The sequence below is a fragment of the Salmo salar genome, chromosome ssa05 (assembly GCF_905237065.1).
Source record: "Salmo salar chromosome ssa05, Ssal_v3.1, whole genome shotgun sequence".
NCBI lineage: Eukaryota > Metazoa > Chordata > Actinopteri > Salmoniformes > Salmonidae > Salmo > Salmo salar.
In genome coordinates, this window is record NC_059446.1 from 33,005,139 (window position 1) to 33,029,020 (window position 23,882).

Sequence of the window (23,882 nt, forward strand, 5' to 3'; positions counted from 1 at the left end):
GAACGACGGTCGTCTGCGGTTCAGTAAGCAGAATGTGGTGTATAAGAGCAGTAAGACCGGGAAGGTGGACAACATCCCGGCAGCAGAGCTGTCTGTGGCCACATGGAGGCGTGTGTGTCTGGGACACGGCATCAAACTGGCAACCAGCAACGGACACGTCTACAAATATGACGGCTTCAGAGACACGGTGAGGCGGTGTGTGAACGAGTGAGAGAATTTGTTTGAAAATGGTGGCGTGAGCGACGGCTGTGGTTTTGTGTTCATTTGTGAGTTCTGTGTGGGTAGGTGTCGGGTGAGCTTTTTAGATAAGTCCGTTGATCTGTTCACACGTGACTGTGTATTGTGCAAGAGTGGATCTGTGTGTCTCTGCGTGTGTGAATGTGAGTGCATGTGTATATAATCTAGCCTTACCAGTGCTGCACCAGATCTCCTGAGGTAAGCTGCTACAGAGAGAGAGAGAGAAGGAAAGCTGGTCTCCTGAGGGTAATCATTGTATTTTTGAAGATGGGATCTTCTGACTGAGGGTTTAGACAACGGTGTCACACTGTCACTGGTGAGGAATTCAAACATTGGTTAGTGGAGCAGCCAGCGAGTCAGTCACTTTGATGTGTTCACCCTCTATGTCCTCTAGGACTGACCCCATTGTTGTCGACTGGTGGATTATTTGGTCGATAGGCTGTTGGTCGACCGAGATTTCTTTAATCGAGCAGTAGCAACATAAAAAATAAAGAAAATCTTTGTGTACAATGCATCAGTCTGATTGGCACCAGTCTGAGTGGACTGATCCATTGTGGAGGCTGTGGGGATGGCACAGTCCATCACTAAGACGTGATATTGAAATTGCATTTGGTTAACCTCTTACATCTAGAAGTTCCGCTAGCGGAACACCTGCTCCAATATCAATGATAGGCGTGGCGCGAATTACAAATTCCTCAAAAATACAAAAACTTCAATTTTTCAAACATATGACTATTTCACAGCATTTTAAAGACAAGACTCTCCTTTATCTAACCACACTGTCCGATTTCAAAAAGGCTTTACAGCGAAAGCAAAACATTAGATTATGTCAGCAGAGTACCAAGCCAGAAATAATCAGACACCCATTTTTCAAGCTAGCATATAATGTCACAAAAACCCAGAAGACAGCTAAATGCAGCACTAACCTTTGATGATCTTCATCAGATGACAACCCTAGGACATTATGTTATACAATACATGCATGTTTTGTTCAATCAAGTTCATATTTATATCAAAAAACAGCTTTTTACATTAGCATGTGACGTTCAGAACTAGCATACCACCCGCAAACTTCCGGGGAATTTGCTAACAATTTACTAAATTACTCACGATAAACGTTCACAAAAAGCATAACAAATATTTTAAGAATTATAGATACAGAACTCCTCTATGCACTCGATATGTCCGATTTTTAAAATAGCTTTTTGGTGAAAGCACATTTTGCAATAATCTAAGTACATAGCCCAGCCATCACGGGCTAGCTATTTAGACACCCGGCAAGTTTAGCACTCACCAATATCAGATTTACTATTATAAAAGTTTGATTACCTTTTGTTGTCTTCGTCAGAATGCACTCCCAGGACTGCTACTTCAATAACAAATGTTGGTTTGGTCCAAAATAATCCATCGTTATATCCGAATAGCGGCGTTTTGTTAGTGCGTCCCAGACACTATCCGAATGGTAAAGAAGGGTCGCGCGCATGGCGCAATTCGTGACAAAAAAAATCTAAATATTCCATTACCGTACTTCGAAGCATGTCAACCGCTGTTTAAAATCAATTTTTATGCCATTTTTCTCGTAAAAAAGCAATAATATTCCGACCGTGAATGTCCATTTAGCTAAACAGAGGAAAGAAAACAAAGCTTTCGGTCGACGCGGGCACGAGCCTGAGTCTCACAGTACTGTAACCAGCCACTACCCAAACGCGCTACTTTGTTTCAGCCAGAGCCTGCAAAGCCACGATTCAGTATTTTGCCGCCTTCTGAGAGCCTATGGCAGCCGTAGGAAGTGTCACGGGACAGCTAAGATCCTCACTCTTCAATAAACAGAGACAAGAAGAACGACACCTTGTCAGACAGGCCACTTCCTGCATGAAATCTTCTCAGGTTTTTGCCTGCCATATGAGTTCTGTTATACTCACAGACACCATTCAAACGGTTTTAGAAACTTTAGGGTGTTTTCTATCCAAAGCCAATAATTATATGCATATTCTAGTTACTGGGCAGGAGTAGTAACCAGATTAAATCGGGTACGTTTTTTATCCAGCCGTGAAAATACTGCCCCCTAGCCATAACAGGTTATATTATGTAAGAACAATGGTGTAACACAAATAAAAAATTATATTATTTTATAACAAATGCTCTTTCTCCCCCGTTGGATAGTGGTCCGCGTTTCTGAAACACATCAATGTGCTGTTGAATTGTCGCCTAGACCATGTTGCTATGTGCCTAATAGCAAAGTTAACCAGCATATTGGTGTTGAGAATAATGCGGTGGAGACAGCAGCAGAGTTAGGAGAAGAGAAAACAGCACTTGCCTTAATTGTCTAAGAAAAGTGAAGAGAGAGGAAACCCCAACTTAATAGGTTTATAATAGGTCTATAATCAATAGCCTAACTGTTATGTGCCTGGCTTTATAAATCATATATATATATATATCAGTGCATTCGAAAAGTATTCAGACCCCTTGACTTTTTCCAAATTTTGTTTCATTACAGCCTTATTCTAAAATGGATTAAATAGTTTTTCCCCCTTCAAATCCATACACAATACCCCATAATGACAAAGCATTAATGAGGTGTTTATACATTTCTGCAAATGTATGAAAAGGAAGGAATTTTTTAAATTTTACATAAGTATTCCGACCCTTTAGTCAGTACAGGACAATGCCACAGGCACTAGCTGATGTGTGGAGACATTTCACTGCAGCTAATGTAGATGGAAAAGCTGTGTCAAATCATGTGAAGAATGCAATGAAGATGCAGAATCATCTGGCCAAGTGCATAAAGTTCCCTCAGTGCTCACAACAAGCAACCTCTGACAAAAGTCCCTCTACTTCTATTCAAGGTGAAAATGATGAATCAGACACCTTATCGATAGCAACAGCTCATGATCGTCCTGGAATCTGAAGTGTTTTTGACTCAATTGAGGAACGTTGTCAGATAAATGCTGATGAATGTCTTGCTCGAGCTGTGTATGCAACTGGTTCACCTCTGATGCTCACAGGCAATGTGTATTGGAAGAGATTTCTGAATGTTCTTCACCCAGCATACACCCCTCCAACCAGACATACTTTATCTACTAATTTGCTGGATGCAGAGTTCAACAGAGTTCAAGTGAAGGTCAAGCAAATCATTGAGAAAGCAGACTGTATCACAATCATCTCTGATGGGTGGTCTAATGTTCATGGGCAAGCAATTAACTACATCTCCACCCCTCACCAGTATTCTACAAGAGCACAGACACAAGGGACAACAGACACACCGGTCTCTACATTGCAGATGAGCTGAAGGCAGTCATCAATGACCTTGGACCACAGAAGGTATTTGTACTGGTGACAGACAATGCTGCGACCATGAAGGCTGCTTGGTCTAAAGTGGAGGAGTCCTACCCTCACATCACACCCATTGGCTGTGCGGCTCATGCATTGAATATGCTCCTCAAGGACATCATGGCACTGAAAACAATCGATACACTCTTCAAGAGAGCCAAGGAAATGGTTAGGTATGTGAAGGGTCATCAAGCAATCTACCTCGCCAAGCAAAGTGAGAGGAATAAGAGCACCACATTGAAGCTGCCCAGCAACACTCGTTGGGGTGGTGTCATCATCATGTTTGACAGTCTCCTGGAGGGGAAGGAGTCTCTCCAAGAAATGGCCATATCACAGTCTGCCGATATGGACAGCCCTATCAAGGGGATCCTCCTGGACTGCCCTGCCCACTTCACTGCCCTGCCCACTTCACTGTTGCTCCAAGCAGAGGAAACTGCAGTTCTGAAATGCATCCAAAAGCGTGAAGACTTCTGCCTGAATCCCATACACGCTGCAGCATACATGTTGGATCCCAAGCATGCTGGCAAGAGCATCCTGTCTGGTGCAGAGATCAACAAGGCCTATGGTGTCATCACTACCACGTCTCGCCACCTTGGCCTGGATGAGGGCAAGGTTCTTGGCAGTCTGGTGAAGTACACTTCCAAGCAAGGGCTTTGGGATGGAGATGCAACATGGCAGTCGTGCCAACATATCTCATCAGCCACCTGGTGGAAGGGAGGCTCTGAGGCTCTTTCCCCTGTTGCCTCCCATCATCCTCCAAATCCCACCAACATCAGCCGCCTCGGAGCGTAACTGGTCCTTGTTTGGAACACACACACCAAAGCACGCAACAGGCTGACCAATACAAGGGTTGACAAAATTGTTGGCCATCCGGGCAAATTTGAGGTATTTTGATCCTGACAACGAGCCATCCTCAACGAGGTTGGAACGTGACAGTGAAGATGAGGCCTCAGTCTGATGTTCAAGAGGTGGACATTGAGGAGGTCCAGGGAGAAGACGTGGACAACCAAAGCTTTAGGTTCTACACTGTCATTTTACAGATGTACGTTGAAAATGTTTTTGGGAGATGCGATGGATCATTCAATATTCCCTTTTGTTGTTCAGTGAAATCATCCCTTGTGAAGTGTCCACTCATTTAATTAAAGTTAAATTCATAACTCAATCGTTTTTTTAAATTTCTATTGGACAGATTTAGTCATTTGCAATTATGTCTGCTTATGATAAGGTAAAAGTTTCTGTTTCTGTCTCCATATGATGTGGTAATTATATCCAATGCAAAAAAAATCTACATTTTAAATGGTATTAATATTAATTTGCATATATTCCCGTTAATTCCCACGGAAAGTTTCCACCTCTGAATATTCCCCAAAAGGTGCAAACCTAATCCTGACTAGTCTCCCAGTCCCTGCTGCTCAAAAACATCCCCACAGCATGATGTTGCCACCACCATGCTTCACTGTAGCGATGGTGCCAGGTATCCTCCAGACGTGACGCTTGGCATTCAGGCTGATTGGTGGAGTACTGCAGAGATGGTTGTCCTTCTGGAAGGTTCTCCCATCTCCACAGAGGAACTCTGGAGCTCTGTCAGCGATCATCGGGTTCTTGGTCACCTCCCAGACCAAGGCCCTTCACCTCCGATTGCTCAGTTTGACCGGGCGGTCAGCTCTAGGAAGAGTCTTGGTGGTTCCAAACTTCTTCCATTTAAGAATGATGGAAGCCACTGTGTTATTGGGGACCTTGAATCCTGCAGACATTTTTGGTACCCTTCCCAATTCTGTCTCTGAGCTCTACGGACAATTCCTTCTACCTCATGGCTTGGTTCTTGCTCTGACATGTGGTGTCAACTGTGGGACCGGCGTTCGCCTTTCCAAATCAAGTCATACCAATTGAATTTACCACAGGTGGACTCAATCAAGTTGTAGAAACATCTCAAGGATGCACCTGAGCTCAATTTCGAGTCTCATAGCAAAGGGTCTGAATACTTATATAAATATGGTATTTCTGTTTTTATTTTATAAATTTGTAAAGATTTTAAAAAATCTGTGCTTTTTCATTATAGGCTATTGTGTGTAGATTGATGGGGGGGGGTCCATTTTAGAATAAAGCTTTAAAGTAACAATGTGGGAAAATTCTAAGGGTCTGAATACTTTCCGAATGCACTGTACCTACAGAAATAAGACCAATCCTGCTTCTGTTGCCTGTTTTAGCGTTTGGTTAATAGCTTACTGATTCCGTGAACAGCAAGCCTCACGCAACAATTTCATAAATTGGGCTGTTTTTAATCTTTGCTCAGCTGTAATAAAGGCTCTACACTTTTCTTTGCGTTAGACCAGCCTCTCTGGTATTATTTTTGAATTGATTTAGTATTGTTTAATCTGTTACAAATTATCAGAAAAATGATGCTTCAAAGAAAAAGGAGGGTTATTATTAGAGCTCCTTTTTGTTATTACTATCATTATAATAAGTACTTTCATTATTATTAGTAGGCTTAGTATAGCAGCCTTGTATAACCACCATCGAGCTGTCGGCCTAAGAGTGCGACCTGTTTAGTCTTAATATTGTAACTTACTTAGGCCTATAAGTATTGAAATATAGGCCTATTGTAACAATCAATCATTTATTTGTTCATGTCATCAAACAGCATACGGGTCATTCATGATGTGAAATGTTATCAAGCATTTTAGTTTTAAAATAACAAAGTGACCATTGAATAATTAGCGTAGATAATAAATTGGCCTAAACCATTCCGTTTCAGAAATTGCATTCACGAATGAATGTGACTGTTTTTAGTCTTTGCTGTAATAAAGGCTTTACAAAAAAACTAAAAACGTTCCAACTGGTACGCCCATCATTTATTTTGTGTTTACATTGTTCCAAACGGTCTGAAATTATATTGTAATCTAACAGCACCTGTTTGGCGCACACACAGCCCTGATGTGCACGCAGCGCTTGCTCCATACCTTCTTTTTCTTGATCTCCAGTATTTTCCATAACTAGTCAAATGTATTCCTCACATCTGACTTCCCCTTTACCTCCTGCGCAACCAGTAAGCATTTCCCCGTTTCAAATGTATTTTTAACGTCGTCTGCTTCCATTTTGCTGTCACGTGTTAAGGTGTTCAGAGTTTGTTTTAACCAATTTATTTATGATGTGACTGTTTTGTAAATGTATGGGTCAGGCCCTAGGGTTAAGGGAATAGGGAATATTTTTTTTTCCTAAACAAATGAGGGATTTCGGTAAAAGAACTTTTCGTAAGAAAAGGACAGCGCGATAAACACTGATGTTCTCTGGTGGTCTCTGCACCAGTGAGGACCGAGTCAGCGGGTGCTAGTCACACAGTCACCCGCTGTCTTGTTTTCCTTTTCTTTTTTACACGGGTCAGCAAGTCTGAGCCAGGCGGCACAATCAAATCAATTGTGGTCGAACTCCCTCTAGTTATTTGTCTTTTAATTATTTAATCAAACAGTGCCCGTTAAGCTTCAGACAAGCTCAGTGCATATAGTTGATTTAATTAAAACATAGGATGTGTCAATCGAATCATATATGAAAAAAGAAATGTTTAATACATTTAGACCATTCGATTGGTCGAAAGAACAGACAACTCTTAGTTGACCAAGATGTTTTTTAGTCGGGGGACAGCCCAAATATCCTCACTGGTTCAACACCACCTCAGCCTACTTCTCATGTACAGTACCAGTCAAAAGTTTGGACACACCTACTCATTTAATTATTTTACTATTTTCTACATTGTAGAATAATAGTGAAGACCTCAACACTATGAAATAACACATATGGAATCGTGTAGTAACCCAAAAAGTGTTAAACAAATCAAAATATATTTGACATTCTTCAAAGTAGCCAACCTTTCCCTTGATGACAGCTTTGCACACACTCTCTCAACCATCTTCATAAGGTAGTCACCTGGAATGCATTTACATTAACAGGTGTGCCTTGTTCATTTGTGGAATTTATTTCCTTCTTAATGTGTTTGAGCCAATCGGTTGTGTTGTGACAAGGTAGGGGTGGTGTACACACGATAGGGCTATTTGGTAAAAGACCAAGTCCATGTTATGGCCCGAACAGCTCAAATAAGCAAAGAGAAACGACAGTCCATCATTACTTTAAGACATGAAGGTCAGTCAATGCGGAAAATTTCAAGAACTTCCCCTCCCAGACCAAGGCCCTTCACCTCCGATTGCTCAGTTTGACCGGGCGGTCAGCTCTAGGAAGAGTCTTGGTGGTTCCAAACTTCTTCCATTTAAGAATGATGGAAGCCACTGTGTTATTGGGGACCTTGAATGCTGCAGACTTTTGGTACCCTTCCCAATTCTGTCTCTGAGCTCTACGGACAATTCCTTGGTTCTTGCTCTGACATGTGGTGTCAACTGTGGGACCTTATGTAGACGGGTGTTCGCCTTTCCAAATCAAGTCATATCAATTGAATTTACCACAGGTGGACTCAATCAAGTTGTAGAAACATCTCAAGGATGATCAATGGAAACAGGATGCACCTGAGCTCAATTTCGAGTCTCATAGCAAAGGGTCTGAATACTTATATAAATATGGTATTTCTGTTTTTATTTTATAAATTTAAAAAATCTGTGCTTTTTCATTATAGGCTATTGTGTGTAGAATGATGGGGTGATTATTTAGTCCATTTTAGAATAAAGCTGTAAAGTAACAAAATGTGGAAAAATTCAAAGGGTCTGAATACTTTCCGAATGCACTGTACCTTCAGAAATAAGACCGATCCTGCTTCTGTTGCCTGTTTTAGCGTTTGGTTAATGGCTTACTGATTCCGTGAACAGCAAGCCTCACGCAACAATTTCATAAATTGGGCTAGTTTTAATCTTTGCTCTGCTGTAATAAAGGCTCTACAATGTAGAAAATAGTAAAAATAAGGGAAAACCCTTGAATGAGTAGGTGTGTCCAAACTTTTGACTGGTAGTGTTTAGACAATGTGTTGAATGTCTGTGTTGAACAAGTAATGATAATGTATTTGAATTGGGACTGGTGAATTGCACTGATGATGAATCACAAGTCATCTGTTTACTAATTTGGCACCTCTTGTAAACAGCACTGCACTTACCCTGAGTTTGCTTTGCACTGATCTGGACTCCACTGTGTTAGCCATAACTGTGTCTATTCACTAGGCACAATTTCCAAAACCTAAACAAAGAGGGCCGACACACTGGTGAGGGACAATCCTGTCCAATAGAAAACACTTGTTTTCGTTTCCTGTTGTAACACTTGGTGTCCACTAATGCATAGGACCCTGGTGTCAAGATCACATAGCAACATCTGTGTTACAGAGCATCATGTTAGTTAGGGGGAGAGGAAGAGGTGTTGGAATGGAACAGATAGGGGACGGGGATGGGTGGAGGGAGGGAGGATTGGGACCGTGTTTTTTGGGGAGGAAATTGGTGTGTGTGTAGAGGCTGGGATGAGTTATTATTATGGCTATGTCATGTAAGCAACAGCACTCTGCCAAAGGAGTAATGAAAGAAGGTGCTCTACACATTGGAGCTGATGAGGACAGCAGGAACACACACACACACACACATTGATATGTACATCTTTACATAGTTACCGGTCACTCATTACACACACGCACAGATTTATATCCAGTATATACTATATAATGTAAACTTCGATCTGTATATACGGGCTGTCACACACAAACACAATGTGTTCATACATCTTTACAAACACACGCACCGACGCTGTCAACACACTGATCTGATGTTCTATACACACACAGATGGACACGCATACACAGTCTGGCGTATATTCTCTCTCTCTGTCCAACACACACACACACACACACATACACACACACACACTCTACTAACCGAACACAGGGGTTTTCAAACTGGGGGTTTCCAAACTGGGGTTTTTCCAAACTTTTTTTTTTTTTCAAACGGGGGTTTTCAAACAGGGGTCCGAGGTACTGTAGGGGGTTGGCAATGTTTTTAGAAAATATTTTTACCATCATGGATACCATTTTTATGTCTCTGCGTCCAGTATGAAGGAAGTTAGAGTTTTACGTGGCAATGCTAACTAGCGATAGCACAATGACTGGAAGTCTACAGGAACAGTTGGCCTGCTGGGTATTCCTGTTCATCCAACTCTGGGGAAGTAGATAAATGGCTTCATTGCTAAAATCTAGAACAATCCCTTTTTAATACGGAGGAAATGACAGTCATTTCAGCTAATTACAGGGTTTTTTCTCTATAGAAAATTCTTAGGCGGGCCGTCTGAGTGCACATTTTTGGGATGGAAAAACAGTTTGCGTCAACTTAACCCTTTACACTCGTGGGAATTGGCCTATATGGAGAAGTAGGGCTGGGACAATACCAGTATTGCGATACTCGTTGGTATCGTGGCAGGGAAACCAAGGAGATTGAGCTTCTTTAGGATAACAAGCCAAATGTTTTCATCCGCAGTCTCACTTTATTTATTTACCATGCTACAGCACACTATCATTTACATAAAACAGGGTTTTAAAGGACCAAAGAGTTTTCATTTTTGCCATGTAAAAAATATTGCTTTACTGGTATCATCCCTAATTGGATAGGGCTAAATTGAAATGTTTCTTACAGAAGAAATATGAAAAAACATATTCATAACCATGGTAGCAATTGAAAAGCGACAGTTTCGAGTTTATGGGGAAATTATTAGACCAAAGGTGAGGAGGACAGAACAGTTCAGCTGACACAAGACTGAATACTTTTTTTTCTCCTCAATTTTGTCATATACAATTGGTAGTTACAGTTTTATCGCTGCAACTCCCGTACAGACTCGGGAGAGGTGAAGGTCGAGAGCCACGCGTTGTCCTGAAACACGACCCCGCCAAGCCCACTGCTTCTTGACACAATGCACGCTTAACCTCTTGGGGCTAGGTGGGACGCTAGCGTGCCACCTGTGGTGCACTCCATCAACAGCAGGTGCATTTCAAGAGCGGCAAATTTGAATCCAAATAAATGTCAAAATTCAAATTTTTCAAAAATACAACTATGTTACACCATTTGAAAGATAAACATCTCCTTAATCTAACCACGTTTTACGATTTCAAAAAGGTTTTACGGCGAAAGCATAAATTTAGAGTATGTTAGGACAGTACATTTACAAGAGTTGTGTGTAATGTTTTGTCAAGTCAAAGACAGGGTCACCAAAACCATAAAACCAGCTAAAATGATACACTAACCTTTTACAATCTCCATCAGATGACACTCCTAGGACATTATGTTAGACAATGCATGCATTTTTAGTTCTATCAAGTTCATATTTATATACAAAAACAGCGTTTTACTATGGCATTGATGTTGAGGAAATCGTTTCCCTCCAATAACCGGCAGTCAAGTCAGCGTCACAAATTAAATAATTAAAATTAGAAAACATTGGTAAAATATTATATTGTCATTTAAAGAATTATAGATTTACATCTTTTGAACGCAATCAACTTGCCAGATTTAAAAATAACCTTACTGGGAAATCACACTTTGCAATAATCTGAGCACTGTGCCCAGAAAAATACGCGTTGCGATACAGACTAGACGTCATGTTGGGGAGATCTAAAATCGAAAATACTATGTAAATAATCCATTACCTTTGATTCTCTTCATCAGATGTCACTTCCAGGTATCACAGGTCCATAACGAATGTAGTTTTGTTCAAAAAAGCTCATCATTTATGTCCAAAAATCTCCGTCTCGTTAGCACATGATGTAAGCCAGCCGGACTTCTCGTCATGAACGAGGGGAAAAAATATATTTCCGTTCGTTCAAACATGTCAAACGTTGTATAGCATAAATCATTAGGGCCTTTTTTAACCAGAACATGAATAATATTCAAGGTGGACGAATGCATAGCCTTTTATAACGTATTGGAACGAGGGTACCCAACATGAAGTAGCGCGCCAGGTGTCTAATGGGACATCACCGTTCCATGGCTCTTGTTCGGTCAGATCTCCCTCCAGAAGACTCAAAACACTTTGTAAAGGCTGGTGACATCTAGTGGAAGCAATAGGAAGTGCCAAAATATTCCTAAACCCCTGTGTTTTTCAATGGGAGAGGTTTAAAGTCAATACAACACATCAGGTATCCACTTCCTGTCAGAAAATGTCTCAGGGTTTTGCCTGCCAAATGAGTTCTGTTATACTCACAGACACCATTCAAACAGTTTTGGAAACTTTAGAGTGTTTTCTATCCATATATAATAAGTATATGCATATTCTAGTTACTGGGTAGGATTAGTAACCAGATTAAATCGGGTACATTTTTTTTATCCAGACGTGCAAATGCTGCCCCCTAGACCCAACAGGTTAACCAGGAAGCCAGCCGCACCATTGTGTCGGGAGAAACACTGTACGCCTGGTGACCGTGTCAGCGTGCATGCGCCCCGGCCCGCCACAGGAGTCGCTAGAGAGCGATGGGACAAGGACATCCCGGCCGGACAAACCTTCTCCTAACCCGGACGACGCTGGACCAATTGTGCATCGCCGCCTGGGTCTCCCGGTTGCTGCCGGCGGCGACACAGCCTGGTATCAAACCAGGATCTGTAGTAACAGAGCTAGCACTGCGATGCAGTGCCTTAGACCGCTGCGCCACTCTAGAGGACACATGTATTGTTTTTATGTGAATTTTAAATGTATTGTACTTTTTTCCGCAATTGTTGACAACATTTGAATATACTCTGGCTACATTCAAAATGTAGGTTAGGTGCAACATAAGACTACAACATGACAAGGGTTTGAGTGAGAGGACTAACCGGTGTCTTCAAGGGGTCACACACCTCTCCAAAGTGTGCACAGTTCCTAAGTCATTTCAATGCACTTTTATGACTCAAAAGTAACTCCGTTATTAAGGTGTTTTTTTGGGGGGGGGGCTCTTAGCTGTGCTGTTGAAGAACACAACCTTGCATTCCCCGCCCTCACACAATTACTGTTTTTTACGCAGTCCAAAACGCAGTCTGGGTCAGGTGGGCATCATTTGAAAGTCTGTTCTATTGCCAACATGACTAGCAAAGTTATAAAATAGGATATTACAGTGTTAGGCTTTCACAATGCAGTTCAGGGTATACGGATAATCATTTTGGTGCACATAGAAAGGCCTAAGGAGCCGTGTGTGTGTGTGTGTGTGTGTGTGTGTGTGTGTGTGTGTGTGTGTGTGTGTGTGTGTGTGTGTGTGTGTGTGTGTGTGTGTGTGTGTGTGTGTGTGTGTGTGTGTGTGTGTGTGTGTGTGTGTGTGTGTGTGTGTGTGTGTGTGTGTGTGTGTGTGCGCGCGCCGTGGCAAATTGTTTCCAATAGACAAATGGGTGCATTATATTTTTTTTAGAACAATCCAGGGTATGACTCCATGTTGTCTTGTAACTGCACATCGTGATCGTAAACGTTGACCTGTATATCAAATCAAGCTTTATTTGTCACATGCGCCGAATACAACAAGTGTGGACCTTACCGTGAAATGCTTACTTACAAAGCCCTTAACCAACAATGCAGTTCAAGAAGAGTTAAGAAAATATTTACCAAATAAAGTAAAATACTTTTTATTATTTATTTGTATTTTTGTAACACAATAAACTAACACTCAGGAGGCTATATACGGGGGTACCGGTACCGAGTCAGTGTTACAGAAATCACAGAAAATGTGCTTGAGAACAGCGAAATGTTCTCGCCACTGCCAAGCTACAGTACCTTCACCTTTCTAGCTAATGGGCTATGTTAGAGTTTACACTTCCAATGAACTGTGGGGAGGTCAAAATAATGAAACTGTACCAAATCAATGTGGATGACTTTTACCTGATGACAAGGCATCTATTTGTTTGCTAACATGATGGGGTCCCTGGGTCGCTGGTTTTCCTGGACAGGGGTCCCTGGGTCGCTGGTTTTCCTGGGCAGGAGTCGCTGGTTTTCCTGGGCAGGGGTCGCTGGTTTTCCTGGGTTGCTGGTTTTCCTGGGTCGCTGGTTTTCCTGGGTCGCTGGTTTTCCTGGGTCGCTGGTTTTCCTGGTTTTCCTGGGCAGGGGTCCCTGGTTTTCCTGGGCAGGGGTCGCTGGTTTTCCTGGGCAGGGGTCGCTGGTTTTCCTGGGCAGGGGTCGCTGGTTTTCCTGGGCAGGGGTCGCTGGTTTTCCTGGGCAGGGGTCGCTGGTTTTCCTGGGCAGGGGTCGCTGGTTTTCCTGGGCAGGGGTCGCTGGTTTTCCTGGGCAGGGGTCGCTGGTTTTCCTGGGTAGGGGTCCCTGGACAAGAAAAGTTTGAAAACCCCTGACCTAACAGACAAGCTGATACCCAGGTTCATAAGCCCTATTTCCTACACGTTCTCCTTTTCCTCTTTCAAAAACACGCACATACACACTGTCCTTTCACACACATGTGGTAGTGATTGCGGTGTGTGCCTGGGTGCTCCAGCTCTAATCGGGCCGGCAGGATAAATAAACGGGCTGATTGTAAGCTGCGAGAAGGAGAGAGCGACCAGAAGGAGCTGTGATTAATTAGCCTCCTCATCAAGGGGGAGGAAAGAGGGATGTTTCTTTGTTTTTCACTGAATAGTGTGGGCAGTAAGAATTTAACTGAGAACATCTTTCCTCTCTTTCTATTTTGCTTTCTCTCTGCCCCCCCCCCCCCCGTCGTCTCCCTCCACTCCTCCCTCTCTCTCTCTCTACTCCTCCCTCTCTCTCTACTCCCCCCTCTCCCTCACTCTCTACTCCCCTCTCTCTCTACTCCCCCCTCTCCTCTCCCTCTCTCTCTACTCCCCCCTCTCCTCTCCCTCTCTCTCTACTCCCCTCTCTCTCTACTCCCCTCTCTCTCTACTCCCCTCTCTCTCTACTCCCCCCTCTCCTCTCCCTCTCTCTCTACTCCCCCCTCTCCCTCTCTCTCTACTCCCCTCTCTCTCTACTCCCCCCTCTCCTCTCCCTCTCTCTCTACTCCCCCCTCTCCTCTCCCTCTCTCTCTACTCCCCTCTCTCTCTACTCCCCTCTCTCTCTACTCCCCCCTCTCCTCTACCTCCCTCTCTCTGCAGGATTATGAGAGGATCTCTGAGTTCTTCAAGGCCAACTACAAGGTGGAGCTGACAGAGAAGGACATGTGCGTGAAGGGCTGGAACTGGGGCACTGCTAAATTCTCTGGTAAACAACACCCTCGAAATGTCACTGAACACTTATCACACAACACCAGCAGAGGATCTAATCCTCCTGTAATTCCCTCCTGGATGGCTGGCATATTTACAAAACAACCTTTTTCATCTCTGGATCTGTCTTACTGATCCGTTGAAGCGTTCATTGTAGTATTCCTCCGGCTATGTAGTGGTGCATTATGGAAGCTGTAGTTTTGAACCCCTCTTTCCCCTCTCTCTGCAGGTCCGTTGTTGTCGTTTGACGTGAATGACAGCTCCGTGTTTGAGATCCCCCTGGCCAGCGTGTCCCAGTGTGCCACAGGGAAGAACGAGGTGACGCTGGAGTTCCACCAGAACGATGACGCTGAGGTCTCTCTCATGGAGGTCCGTTTCTACGTCCCCCCAGGCACCGCAGACGAGGGGACAGACCCCGTGGAGGTAACCCACGCTCTACTACCGGGCCTGTACCGGGGATGGGATGAACAGCCACTAACCAATCACTCTGTCCTGCCGCCGGCTCGTCGGTGCCTTACTGACTTCACCCCAGCAGATGGCGCTACCACCACAGCTGTCCCTACACCCAGAAACAGTTCATTTTCACACCAACGTCATTGACGCGGTGGTTGACCCTGTGTTCCTATCCTCTCTGTCAGGCGTTTGCCCAGAACGTGCGGTCTAAGGCAGATGTGATCCAGGCTACAGGAGATGCTGTTTGTGTCTTCAAAGAGCTGCAGTGCCTCACACCCAGGGGCAGGTACTGTGGCATCAGCACCACGAACCACTCATCATCAGTATTATCCGTCCTTGTTTTGTTGAATATTACTCTCCATTTATCAGATTGATCCGCATTGTTCACTTGGCTCAACGCCAGCCCCCCCCCCCCTCCCTTCCTCTCTTTCTGGCCCTCGTTCACCCACGTTCTTCTCCCTCTGCGTGTCAGGTATGATATCCTCATCTACCCTGCCTTCCTGCACCTCCATGGTAAGACGTTTGACTACAAGATCCCCTACACCACCGTGCTGCGTCTCTTCCTGCTACCGAGCAAGGACCAGAGGCAGATGTTCTTCGTTGTAAGTGTGTGTGTGTGTGTGTGTGTGTGTGTGTGTGTGTGTGTGTGTGTGTTTTGATTGAGGTGAGTGGTTGACAGTCGAGTGTAGATAGCGTTGGGCCACCAAACGTGCCGACAATACAGTGTAAATGCCATCATTCTCACTTCAAAGCCCTTGCCATCGTCTTGGACTCATAATCATTCTGTCTTCTTCTTCCCTCTCCCGCCGTCTGTAGATCAGTCTGGACCCGCCCATTAAGCAGGGACAGACGCGTTACCACTTCCTCATCCTGCACTTCTCTAAGGAGGAGGAGCTCAAGCTTACCCTCAACATGAGCGAGTGAGTGGGAGAGTGAAATGACAGCAGCTCAACATCGCATGGGAGAGGAAGAATGGCCTTGTTGGGTGGCGAGAATCGCTTAATACAATGTCTGTTTCCCTCTTCTCTCCCCCTCTCTCTTTGGGCCGCTCTCCCCCTGTTGTTGCTCCCTCTCCTCCCCCTCCCTCACCGAAGGGAGGAGGTGGAGAAGCGTTATGAAGGGAAGCTCAGTAAGAACATGTCAGGTTCTCTCTATGAGATGGTCAGCAGGGTGATGAAGGCTCTGGTCAACAGGAAGATCACCGTGCCCGGAAACTTCCAGGGGTAAACGCACACATACACACCGCATCACATACACACCGGATCACATACACACCGCATCACATACACACCGGATCACATACACACCGCATCACAGACACACCGGATCACATACACACCGGATCACATACACACCGCATCACATACACACCGGATCACATACACACCGCATCACAGACACACCGGATCACATACACACCGCATCACAGACACACCGGATCACATACACACCGGATCACATACACACCGGATCACATACACACCGCATCACATACACACCGCATCACATACACACCGGATCACATACACACCGGATCACATACACACCGGATCACATACACACCGGATCACATACACACCGGATCACATACACACCGCATCACATACACACCGCATCACATACACACCGCATCACATACACACCGGATCACATACACACCGGATCACATACACACCGGATCACATACACACCGGATCACAGACACACCGCATCACAGACACACCGCATCACAGACACACCGCATCACAGACACACCGGATCACAGACACACCGGATCACAGACACACCGGATCACAGACACACCGCATCACAGACACACCGCATCACATACACACCGGATCACATACACACCGGATCACATACACAACACACACAGACACACCGGATCACATACACACCGGATCACATACACACCGGATCACATACACACCGGATCACATACACACCGGATCACCGACACAACACACACACGGTCACCAACGCACACATGCAGAATCACTTGCAAATATGCACCAATGTTCCTCCTCTCTCCTGAAGTGTAAACCCTTTGGGGCTGTACACCGTTCCTCCTCTCTCCTAAAGTGTAAACCCTTTGGGGCTGTACACCGTTCCTCCTCTCTCCTAAAGTGTAAACCCTTTGGGGCTGTACACCGTTCCTCCTCTCTTCTAAAGTGTAAACCCTTTGGGGCTGTACACCGTTCCTCCTCTCTCCTAAAGTGTAAACCCTTTGGGGCTGTACACCGTTCCTCCTCTCTCCTAAAGTGTAAACCCTTTGGGGCTGTACACCGTTCCTCCTCTCTCCTAAAGTGTAAACCCTTTGGGGCTGTACACCGTTCCTCCTCTCTCCTAAAGTGTAAACCCTTTGCGGCTGTACACCGTTCCTCCTCTCTCCTAAAGTGTAAACCCTTTGGGGCTGTACACCGTTCCTCCTCTCTCCTAAAGTGTAAACCCTTTGGGGCTGTACACCGTTCCTCTCCCGAGACATGACATCATAAACACGCCATGAAACATTGTCATGTCCCTCAGAATAACTGAGTCTCCTCCACTCCCCTGTAGTAACACCCCTGGAGCCCAGTGTATAACGTGTTCCTACAAGGCCCAGTCCGGCCTGCTCTACCCTCTGGAGCGGGGCTTCATCTACGTCCACAAGCCCCCGGTTCACCTGCGCTTCGAGGAGATCTCCAGTGTGAACTTCGCCAGAGGCACCACCACAACGCGCTCCTTCGACTTCGAGGTGGAGACCAAGCAGGGCAACCAGTTCACCTTCAGCAGCATAGAGAGGTATTAGAGGGGGCGGAGAAACACACACAAGCTACCGTGTTGATTCTGTGTTGAATTCATGGTTCCTGATTCTCTCGTCACAGGGAAGAGTACGGGAAGCTGTTTGACTTTGTAAACGCCAAGAAACTCCACATCAAGAACCGAGGATTCAAGGAGGTAACCTTTAGGAGATGTTTCCTGTGGTGGACATACATTCAAGTCCTCTCCAAGATAAATAATGTTTATAAATATTGATGATGTCACTCTCTTCTTGTCTGTCTGTTGTGTACCCCTGAAGAAGAAGGTTGGTATGGTTACGGGGGTGTGGGAGTGTTGGCTTGATTTTTGGTTTGGAGCGATTACTGCTCGCATGGTGTGTGTGTTGGGGGGGGGGTCTTGTGTCTGTGTATGTTGGGGGGGGGGGGCTATAATTCTAATCATGGTGGTTGATTTCTGTGAAGAACCATGAATGATTTACTAATCGGTATATGATTGCTGATTATGCTTATCCACAGATGTGTTTTGGAGAGTGTGTGTGAAAGAGAGGTGTGTGTGTGTGTGTGTGTGTGTGGTCTTGTTCTTCTATCCTCGTGGGGACTGGAAATCCCCCAAATTCTCAAAGGATAGTAAAACAAGGGACAAAATGTCCGTTGTGGGGACATTTTCCAGAAAATCTATTTTAGGCTTAGGGGTTAGGGAAAATAGGATTTTGAATGGAAATCTAATTTAGGTCCCGACGAGGATAGTAAAACATGCTGTGTTTGTGTGTGGGGGGTGCTGCCTGCATTGTCTTGACTAATGTATTGCCCAAGGCATTGCAGTGTGTTAACTGAAAGATGAAACATCCTCTAAACCAAATACAGGAAGTCCTGATTTTACTCCCAGAATGCTCTCTGGTAATATAAACAGCCCACTCTGTCCATCAGTGCCCCATTCCGTTGCCCTGGGTGGTAGTTGCCACGGCAACAAACTACTGCCTTGAGGTCACCTGAATGGTCAAGAACTACAAAGGATCCTGTCTTCCACTTCCTCCTGTTTGTCCAGCTTCTTAGCTTTTAACTTAGGGAGAATCTCATTACATTTCCTTGATTCCTCACGTCCTCTCTCCAAGCCTCCTCAAAACACATTAGATGAGAAGGTCAGAGGTCCTTAGACCTTCTCATCCAATGGGTTTTAAGGACGCGAGGAATCAAGGAAATGCAATGAGATTCTCTCCTAGTCTCTCCATTCCCAGCAGTAGTCCTAAAGGTAAGGAGGTGAGGAAAGGAAGCCATTGTAAAGTGTTGGAACACAGCCCCTTCTGTACAGTAACCTGCTGTCCATAGGAAGAGATACAGGGCCTTGTTGGAGCATCATGGGTAGTGTAGTCTCTGACTCTCTGCTGCCCCCCGACATGGTATAAAGGCTAAGAACAACGAGTACAGTGACTCAGACGACGATCAGCACGATGCCTACCTGGAGAGGATGAAAGCCGAGGGCAAGATCAGAGAGGAGGGAGACGGCAGCAACGACTCAGACGAAGAGACCGGTAAGTGACAGCTCCCGCAGTTATTAGGGTGACCAAGCCGCTATGTGGCAGCTCCCGCAGCCAATAGGGTGGCCAGGCTGCTGATTGACAGCTCCCGCAGCCAATCAGGGCCTCCCTAATAGATCTCAATGGGACTCGTTCATACATGGAGAGATTTAAAAACGTTGTAGGTCTGGCTATTGTGAGCTAGTTATGTCCCTGTCCAAGAGTGCAGCAGGTTTGGGGGAGAGCTGTGGTAATGATGTTCTCTCTTTTTACTAGATGAGTCTTTCAACCCTGGAGAGGAGAGTGATGTCGCTGAGGAGTGAGTTTTTACCCGTCATCCCTCACTCATTCTCCCATTGCCTACTTCAGCCCCCCCTCTCGCTGTCTGTTTAACAGTATTCCTCCCCTCTCTCTCCCCCCCCTCTCTCTCCCTCCCCTCTCTCTCCCTCTCTGTTTAACAGTATTCCTCCCCTCTCTCTCCCTCCCCTCTCTCTCCCTCCCCTCTCTCTCCCTCTCTGTTTAACAGTATTCCTCCCCTCTCTCTCTCTCTCTCCCCTCTCTCTCCCTCTCTGTTTAACAGTATTCCTCCCCTCTCTCTCTCTCTCCCTCCCCTCTCTCTCCCTCTCTGTTTAACAGTATTCCTCCCCTCTCTCTCCCTCCCCTCTCTCTCCCTCCCCTCTCTCTCCCTCTCTGTTTAACAGTATTCCTCCCCTCTCTCTCCCTCCCCTCTCTCTCCCTCCCCTCTCTCTCTGTTTAACAGTATTCCTCCCCTCTCTCTTCCTCCCCTCTCTCTCCCTCCCCTCTCTCTCCCTCTCTGTTTAACAGTATTCCTCCCCTCTCTCTCTCTCTCTCCCTCCCCTCTCTCTCCCTCTCTGTTTAACAGTATTCCTCCCCTCTCTCCCTCCCCTCTCTCTCCCTCCCCTCTCTCCCTCTCTGTTTAACAGTATTCCTCCCCTCTCTCTCCCTCCCCTCTCTCTCCCTCCCCTCTCTCTCCCTCCCCTCTCTCCCTCTCTGTTTAACAGTATTCCTCCCCTCTCTCTCCCTCCCCTCTCTCCCTCTGTTTAACAGTATTCCTCCCCTCTCTCTCTCTCTCTCCCTCCCCTCTCTCTCCCTCTGTTTAACAGTATTCCTCCCCTCTCTCTCCCTCCCCTCTCTCTCCCTCCCCTCTCTCCCTCTCTGTTTAACAGTATTCCTCCCCTCTCTCTCCCTCCCCTCTCTCTCCCTCTCTGTTTAACAGTATTCCTCCCCTCTCTCTCCCTCTCTGTTTAACAGTATCCCTCCCCTCTCTCCCTCTCTGTTTAACAGTATTCCTCCCCTCTCTCTCCCTCCCCTCTCTCTCCCTCTCTGTTTAACAGTATTCCTCCCCTCTCTCTCTCTCTCTCTCTCCCTCCCCTCTCTCTCCCTCTCTGTTTAACAGTATCCCTCCCCTCTCTCTCTCTCTCCCTCCCCTCTCTCTCCCTCCCTTCTCTCTCCCTCCCCTCTCTCTCCCTCCCCTCTCTCTCCCTCTCTGTTTAACAGTATTCCTCCCCTCTCTCTCCCTCCCCTCTCTCTCCCTCTCTGTTTAACAGTATTCCTCCCCTCTCTCTCCCTCCCCTCTCTCCCTCTGTTTAACAGTATTCCTCCCCTCTCTCTCTCTCTCTCCCTCCCCTCTCTCTCCCTCTCTGTTTAACAGTATTCCTCCCCTCTCTCTCCCTCCCCTCTCTCTCCCTCCCCTCTCTCCCTCTCTGTTTAACAGTATTCCTCCCCTCTCTCTCCCTCCCCTCTCTCTCCCTCCCCTCTCTCTCCCTCTCTGTTTAACAGTATTCCTCCCCTCTCTCTCTCTCTCTCCCTCCCCTCTCTCTCCCTCTCTGTTTAACAGTATCCCTCTCTCTCTCTCTCCCTCCCCTCTCTCTCCCTCCCCTCTCTCTCCCTCCCCTCTCTCTCCCTCTCTGTTTAACAGTATTCCTCCCCTCTCTCTCCCTCCCCTCTCTCTCCCTCCCCTCTCTCTCCCTCTCTGTTTAACAGTATTACTCCCCTCTCTCCCTCCCCTCTCTCTCCCTCTCTGTTTAACAGTATTCCTCCCCTCTCTCTCCCTCCCCTCTCTCTCCCTCTCTGTTTAACAGTATTCCTCCCCTCTCTCTCCCTCCCCTCTCTCTCCCTCCCCTCTCTCTCCCTCCCCTCACTCTCTCTCTCTGTTTAACAGTATTCCTCCCCTCTCTCTCCCTCCCCTCTCTCTCCCTCCCCTCTCTCCCTCTCTGTTTAACAGTATTCCTCCCCTCTCTCTCCCTCCCCTCTCTCTCCCTCTGTTTAACAGTATTCCTCCCCTCTCTCTCCCTCCCCTCTCTCTCCCTCTCTGTTTAACAGTATTCCTCCCCTCTCTCTCTCCCTCCCCTCTCTCTCCCTCCCCTCACTCTCTCTCTCTGTTTAACAGTATTCCTCCCCTCTCTCTCCCTCCCCTCTCTCTCCCTCTGTTTAACAGTATTCCTCCCCTCTCTCTCCCTCCCCTCTCTCTCCCTCTCTGTTTAACAGTATTCCTCCCCTCTCTCCCTCCCCTCTCTCTCCCTCCCCTCTCTCTCCCTCCCCTCACTCTCTCTCTCTGTTTAACAGTATTCCTCCCCTCTCTCCCTCCCCTCTCTCTCCCTCCCCTCTCTCTCCCTCCCCTCTCTCTCCCTCTCTGTTTAACAGTATTCCTCCCCTCTCTCTCCCTCCCTTCTCTCTCCCTCTCTGTTTAACAGTATTCCTCCCCTCTCTCTCCCTCTCTGTTTAACAGTATTCCTCCCCTCTCTCTCCCTCCCCTCTCTCCCTCTGTTTAACAGTATTCCTCCCCTCTCTCTCCCTCCCCTCTCTCCCTCTCTGTTTAACAGTATTCCTCCCCTCTCTCCCTCTCTGTTTAACAGTATTCCTCCCCTCTCTCCCTCTCTGTTTAACAGTATTCCTCCCCTCTCTCCCCCTCAGGTATGACAGTAACGCGTCGGAGAGCGACAGCGGCAGCGGAGGGGATGGCAGTGATGACGAGGGAAAGAAGAAGAAACCTGCAAAGAAGGCCAAAGTAGTGAAAGAGAAGAAGGAGAGGAAACCACGCAGAGAGGTGAGCGAGAAGAGGAGAGGGATTAGGAGTAATCTAAAAGAGGGAAGAGGAGAGGGATTAGGAGTAATCTAAAAGAGGGAAGAGGAGAGGGATTAGGAGTAATCTAGAAGAGGGAAGAGGAGAGGGATTAGGAGTAATCTAGAAGAGGGAAGAGGAGAGGGATTAGGAGTAATCTAAAAGAGGGAAGAGGAGGGGGATTAGGAGTAATCTAAAAGAGGGAAGAGGAGAGGGATTAGGAGTAATCTAGAAGAGGGAAGAGGAGAGGGATTAGGAGTAATCTAAAAGAGGGAAGAGGAGAGGGATTAGGAGTAATCTAAAAGAGGGAAGAGGAGAGGGATTAGGAGTAATCTAAAAGAGGGAAGAGGAGAGGGATTAGGAGTAATCTAGAAGAGGGAAGAGGAGAGGGATTAGGAGTAATCTAAAAGAGGGAAGAGGAGAGGGGTTAGGAGTAATCTAAAAGAGGGAAGAGGAGAGGGATTAGGAGTAATCTAGAAGAGGGAAGAGGAGAGGGATTAGGAGTAATCTAAAAGAGGAGAGGGATTAGGAGTAATCTAAAAGAGGAGAGGGATTAGGAGTAATCTAGAAGAGGGAAGAGGAGAGGGATTAGGAGTAATCTAAAAGAGGAGAGGGATTAGGAGTAATCTAGAAGAGGGAAGAGGAGAGGGATTAGGAGTAATCTAGAAGAGGGAAGAGGAGAGGGATTAGGAGTAATCTAGAAGAGGGAAGAGGAGAGGGATTAGGAGTAATCTAGAAGAGGGAAGAGGAGAGGGATTAGGAGTAATCTAGAAGAGGGAAGAGGAGAGGGATTAGGAGTAATCTAGAAGAGGGAAGAGGAGAGGGATTAGGAGTAATCTAGAAGAGGGAAGGGGAGAGGGATTAGGAGTAATCTAAAAGAGGGAAGAGGAGAGGGATTAGGAGTAATCTAAAAGAGGAGAGGGATTAGGAGTAATCTAAAAGAGGAGAGGGATTAGGAGTAATCTAAAAGAGGAGAGGGATTAGGAGTAATCTAAAAGAGGAGAGGGATTAGGAGTAATCTAGAAGAGGGAAGAGGAGAGGGATTAGGAGTAATCTAAAAGAGGAGAGGGATTAGGAGTAATCTAGAAGAGGGAAGAGGAGAGGGATTAGGAGTAATCTAGAAGAGGGAAGAGGAGAGGGATTAGGAGTAATCTAGAAGAGGGAAGAGGAGAGGGATTAGGAGTAATCTAAGAAGAGGGAAGAGGAGAGGGATTAGGAGTAATCTAGAAGAGGGAAGAGGAGAGGGATTAGGAGTAATCTAAAAGAGGGAAGAGGAGAGGGATTAGGAGTAATCTAGAAGAGGGAAGAGGGAGAGGGATTAGGAGTAATCTAGAAGAGGGAAGAGGAGAGGGATTAGGAGTAATCTAAAAGAGGGAAGAGGAGAGGG

At 45.9% G+C, this 23,882-nt stretch overlaps 1 protein-coding gene across 5 annotated transcripts in view; it reads left to right on the forward strand.

Annotated features, from left to right (window-relative positions):
* Positions 1 to 23,882, forward strand: part of ssrp1a (structure specific recognition protein 1a) — a 30,160-nt gene that overhangs the window by 1,965 nt on the left and 4,313 nt on the right. For 2 of the 5 annotated variants that reach the window (XM_045718088.1, XM_045718091.1), the window contains exons 3-15: positions 2 to 187; positions 14,580 to 14,685; positions 14,917 to 15,110; positions 15,326 to 15,426; positions 15,613 to 15,742; positions 15,957 to 16,060; positions 16,235 to 16,363; positions 17,697 to 17,921; positions 18,005 to 18,077; positions 18,199 to 18,204; positions 19,305 to 19,428; positions 19,690 to 19,732; positions 22,348 to 22,480. In XM_045718088.1, the coding sequence (XP_045574044.1) occupies positions 2 to 187; positions 14,580 to 14,685; positions 14,917 to 15,110; positions 15,326 to 15,426; positions 15,613 to 15,742; positions 15,957 to 16,060; positions 16,235 to 16,363; positions 17,697 to 17,921; positions 18,005 to 18,077; positions 18,199 to 18,204; positions 19,305 to 19,428; positions 19,690 to 19,732; positions 22,348 to 22,480 (1,554 nt within the window). Of the gene's footprint in view, position 1; positions 188 to 14,579; positions 14,686 to 14,916; positions 15,111 to 15,325; positions 15,427 to 15,612; positions 15,743 to 15,956; positions 16,061 to 16,234; positions 16,364 to 17,696; positions 17,922 to 18,004; positions 18,078 to 18,198; positions 18,205 to 19,301; positions 19,429 to 19,689; positions 19,733 to 22,347; positions 22,481 to 23,882 lie in introns of all 5 variants that reach the window. The other 3 variants (XM_045718090.1, XM_045718092.1, XM_045718089.1) reach the window with 2 other exon arrangements.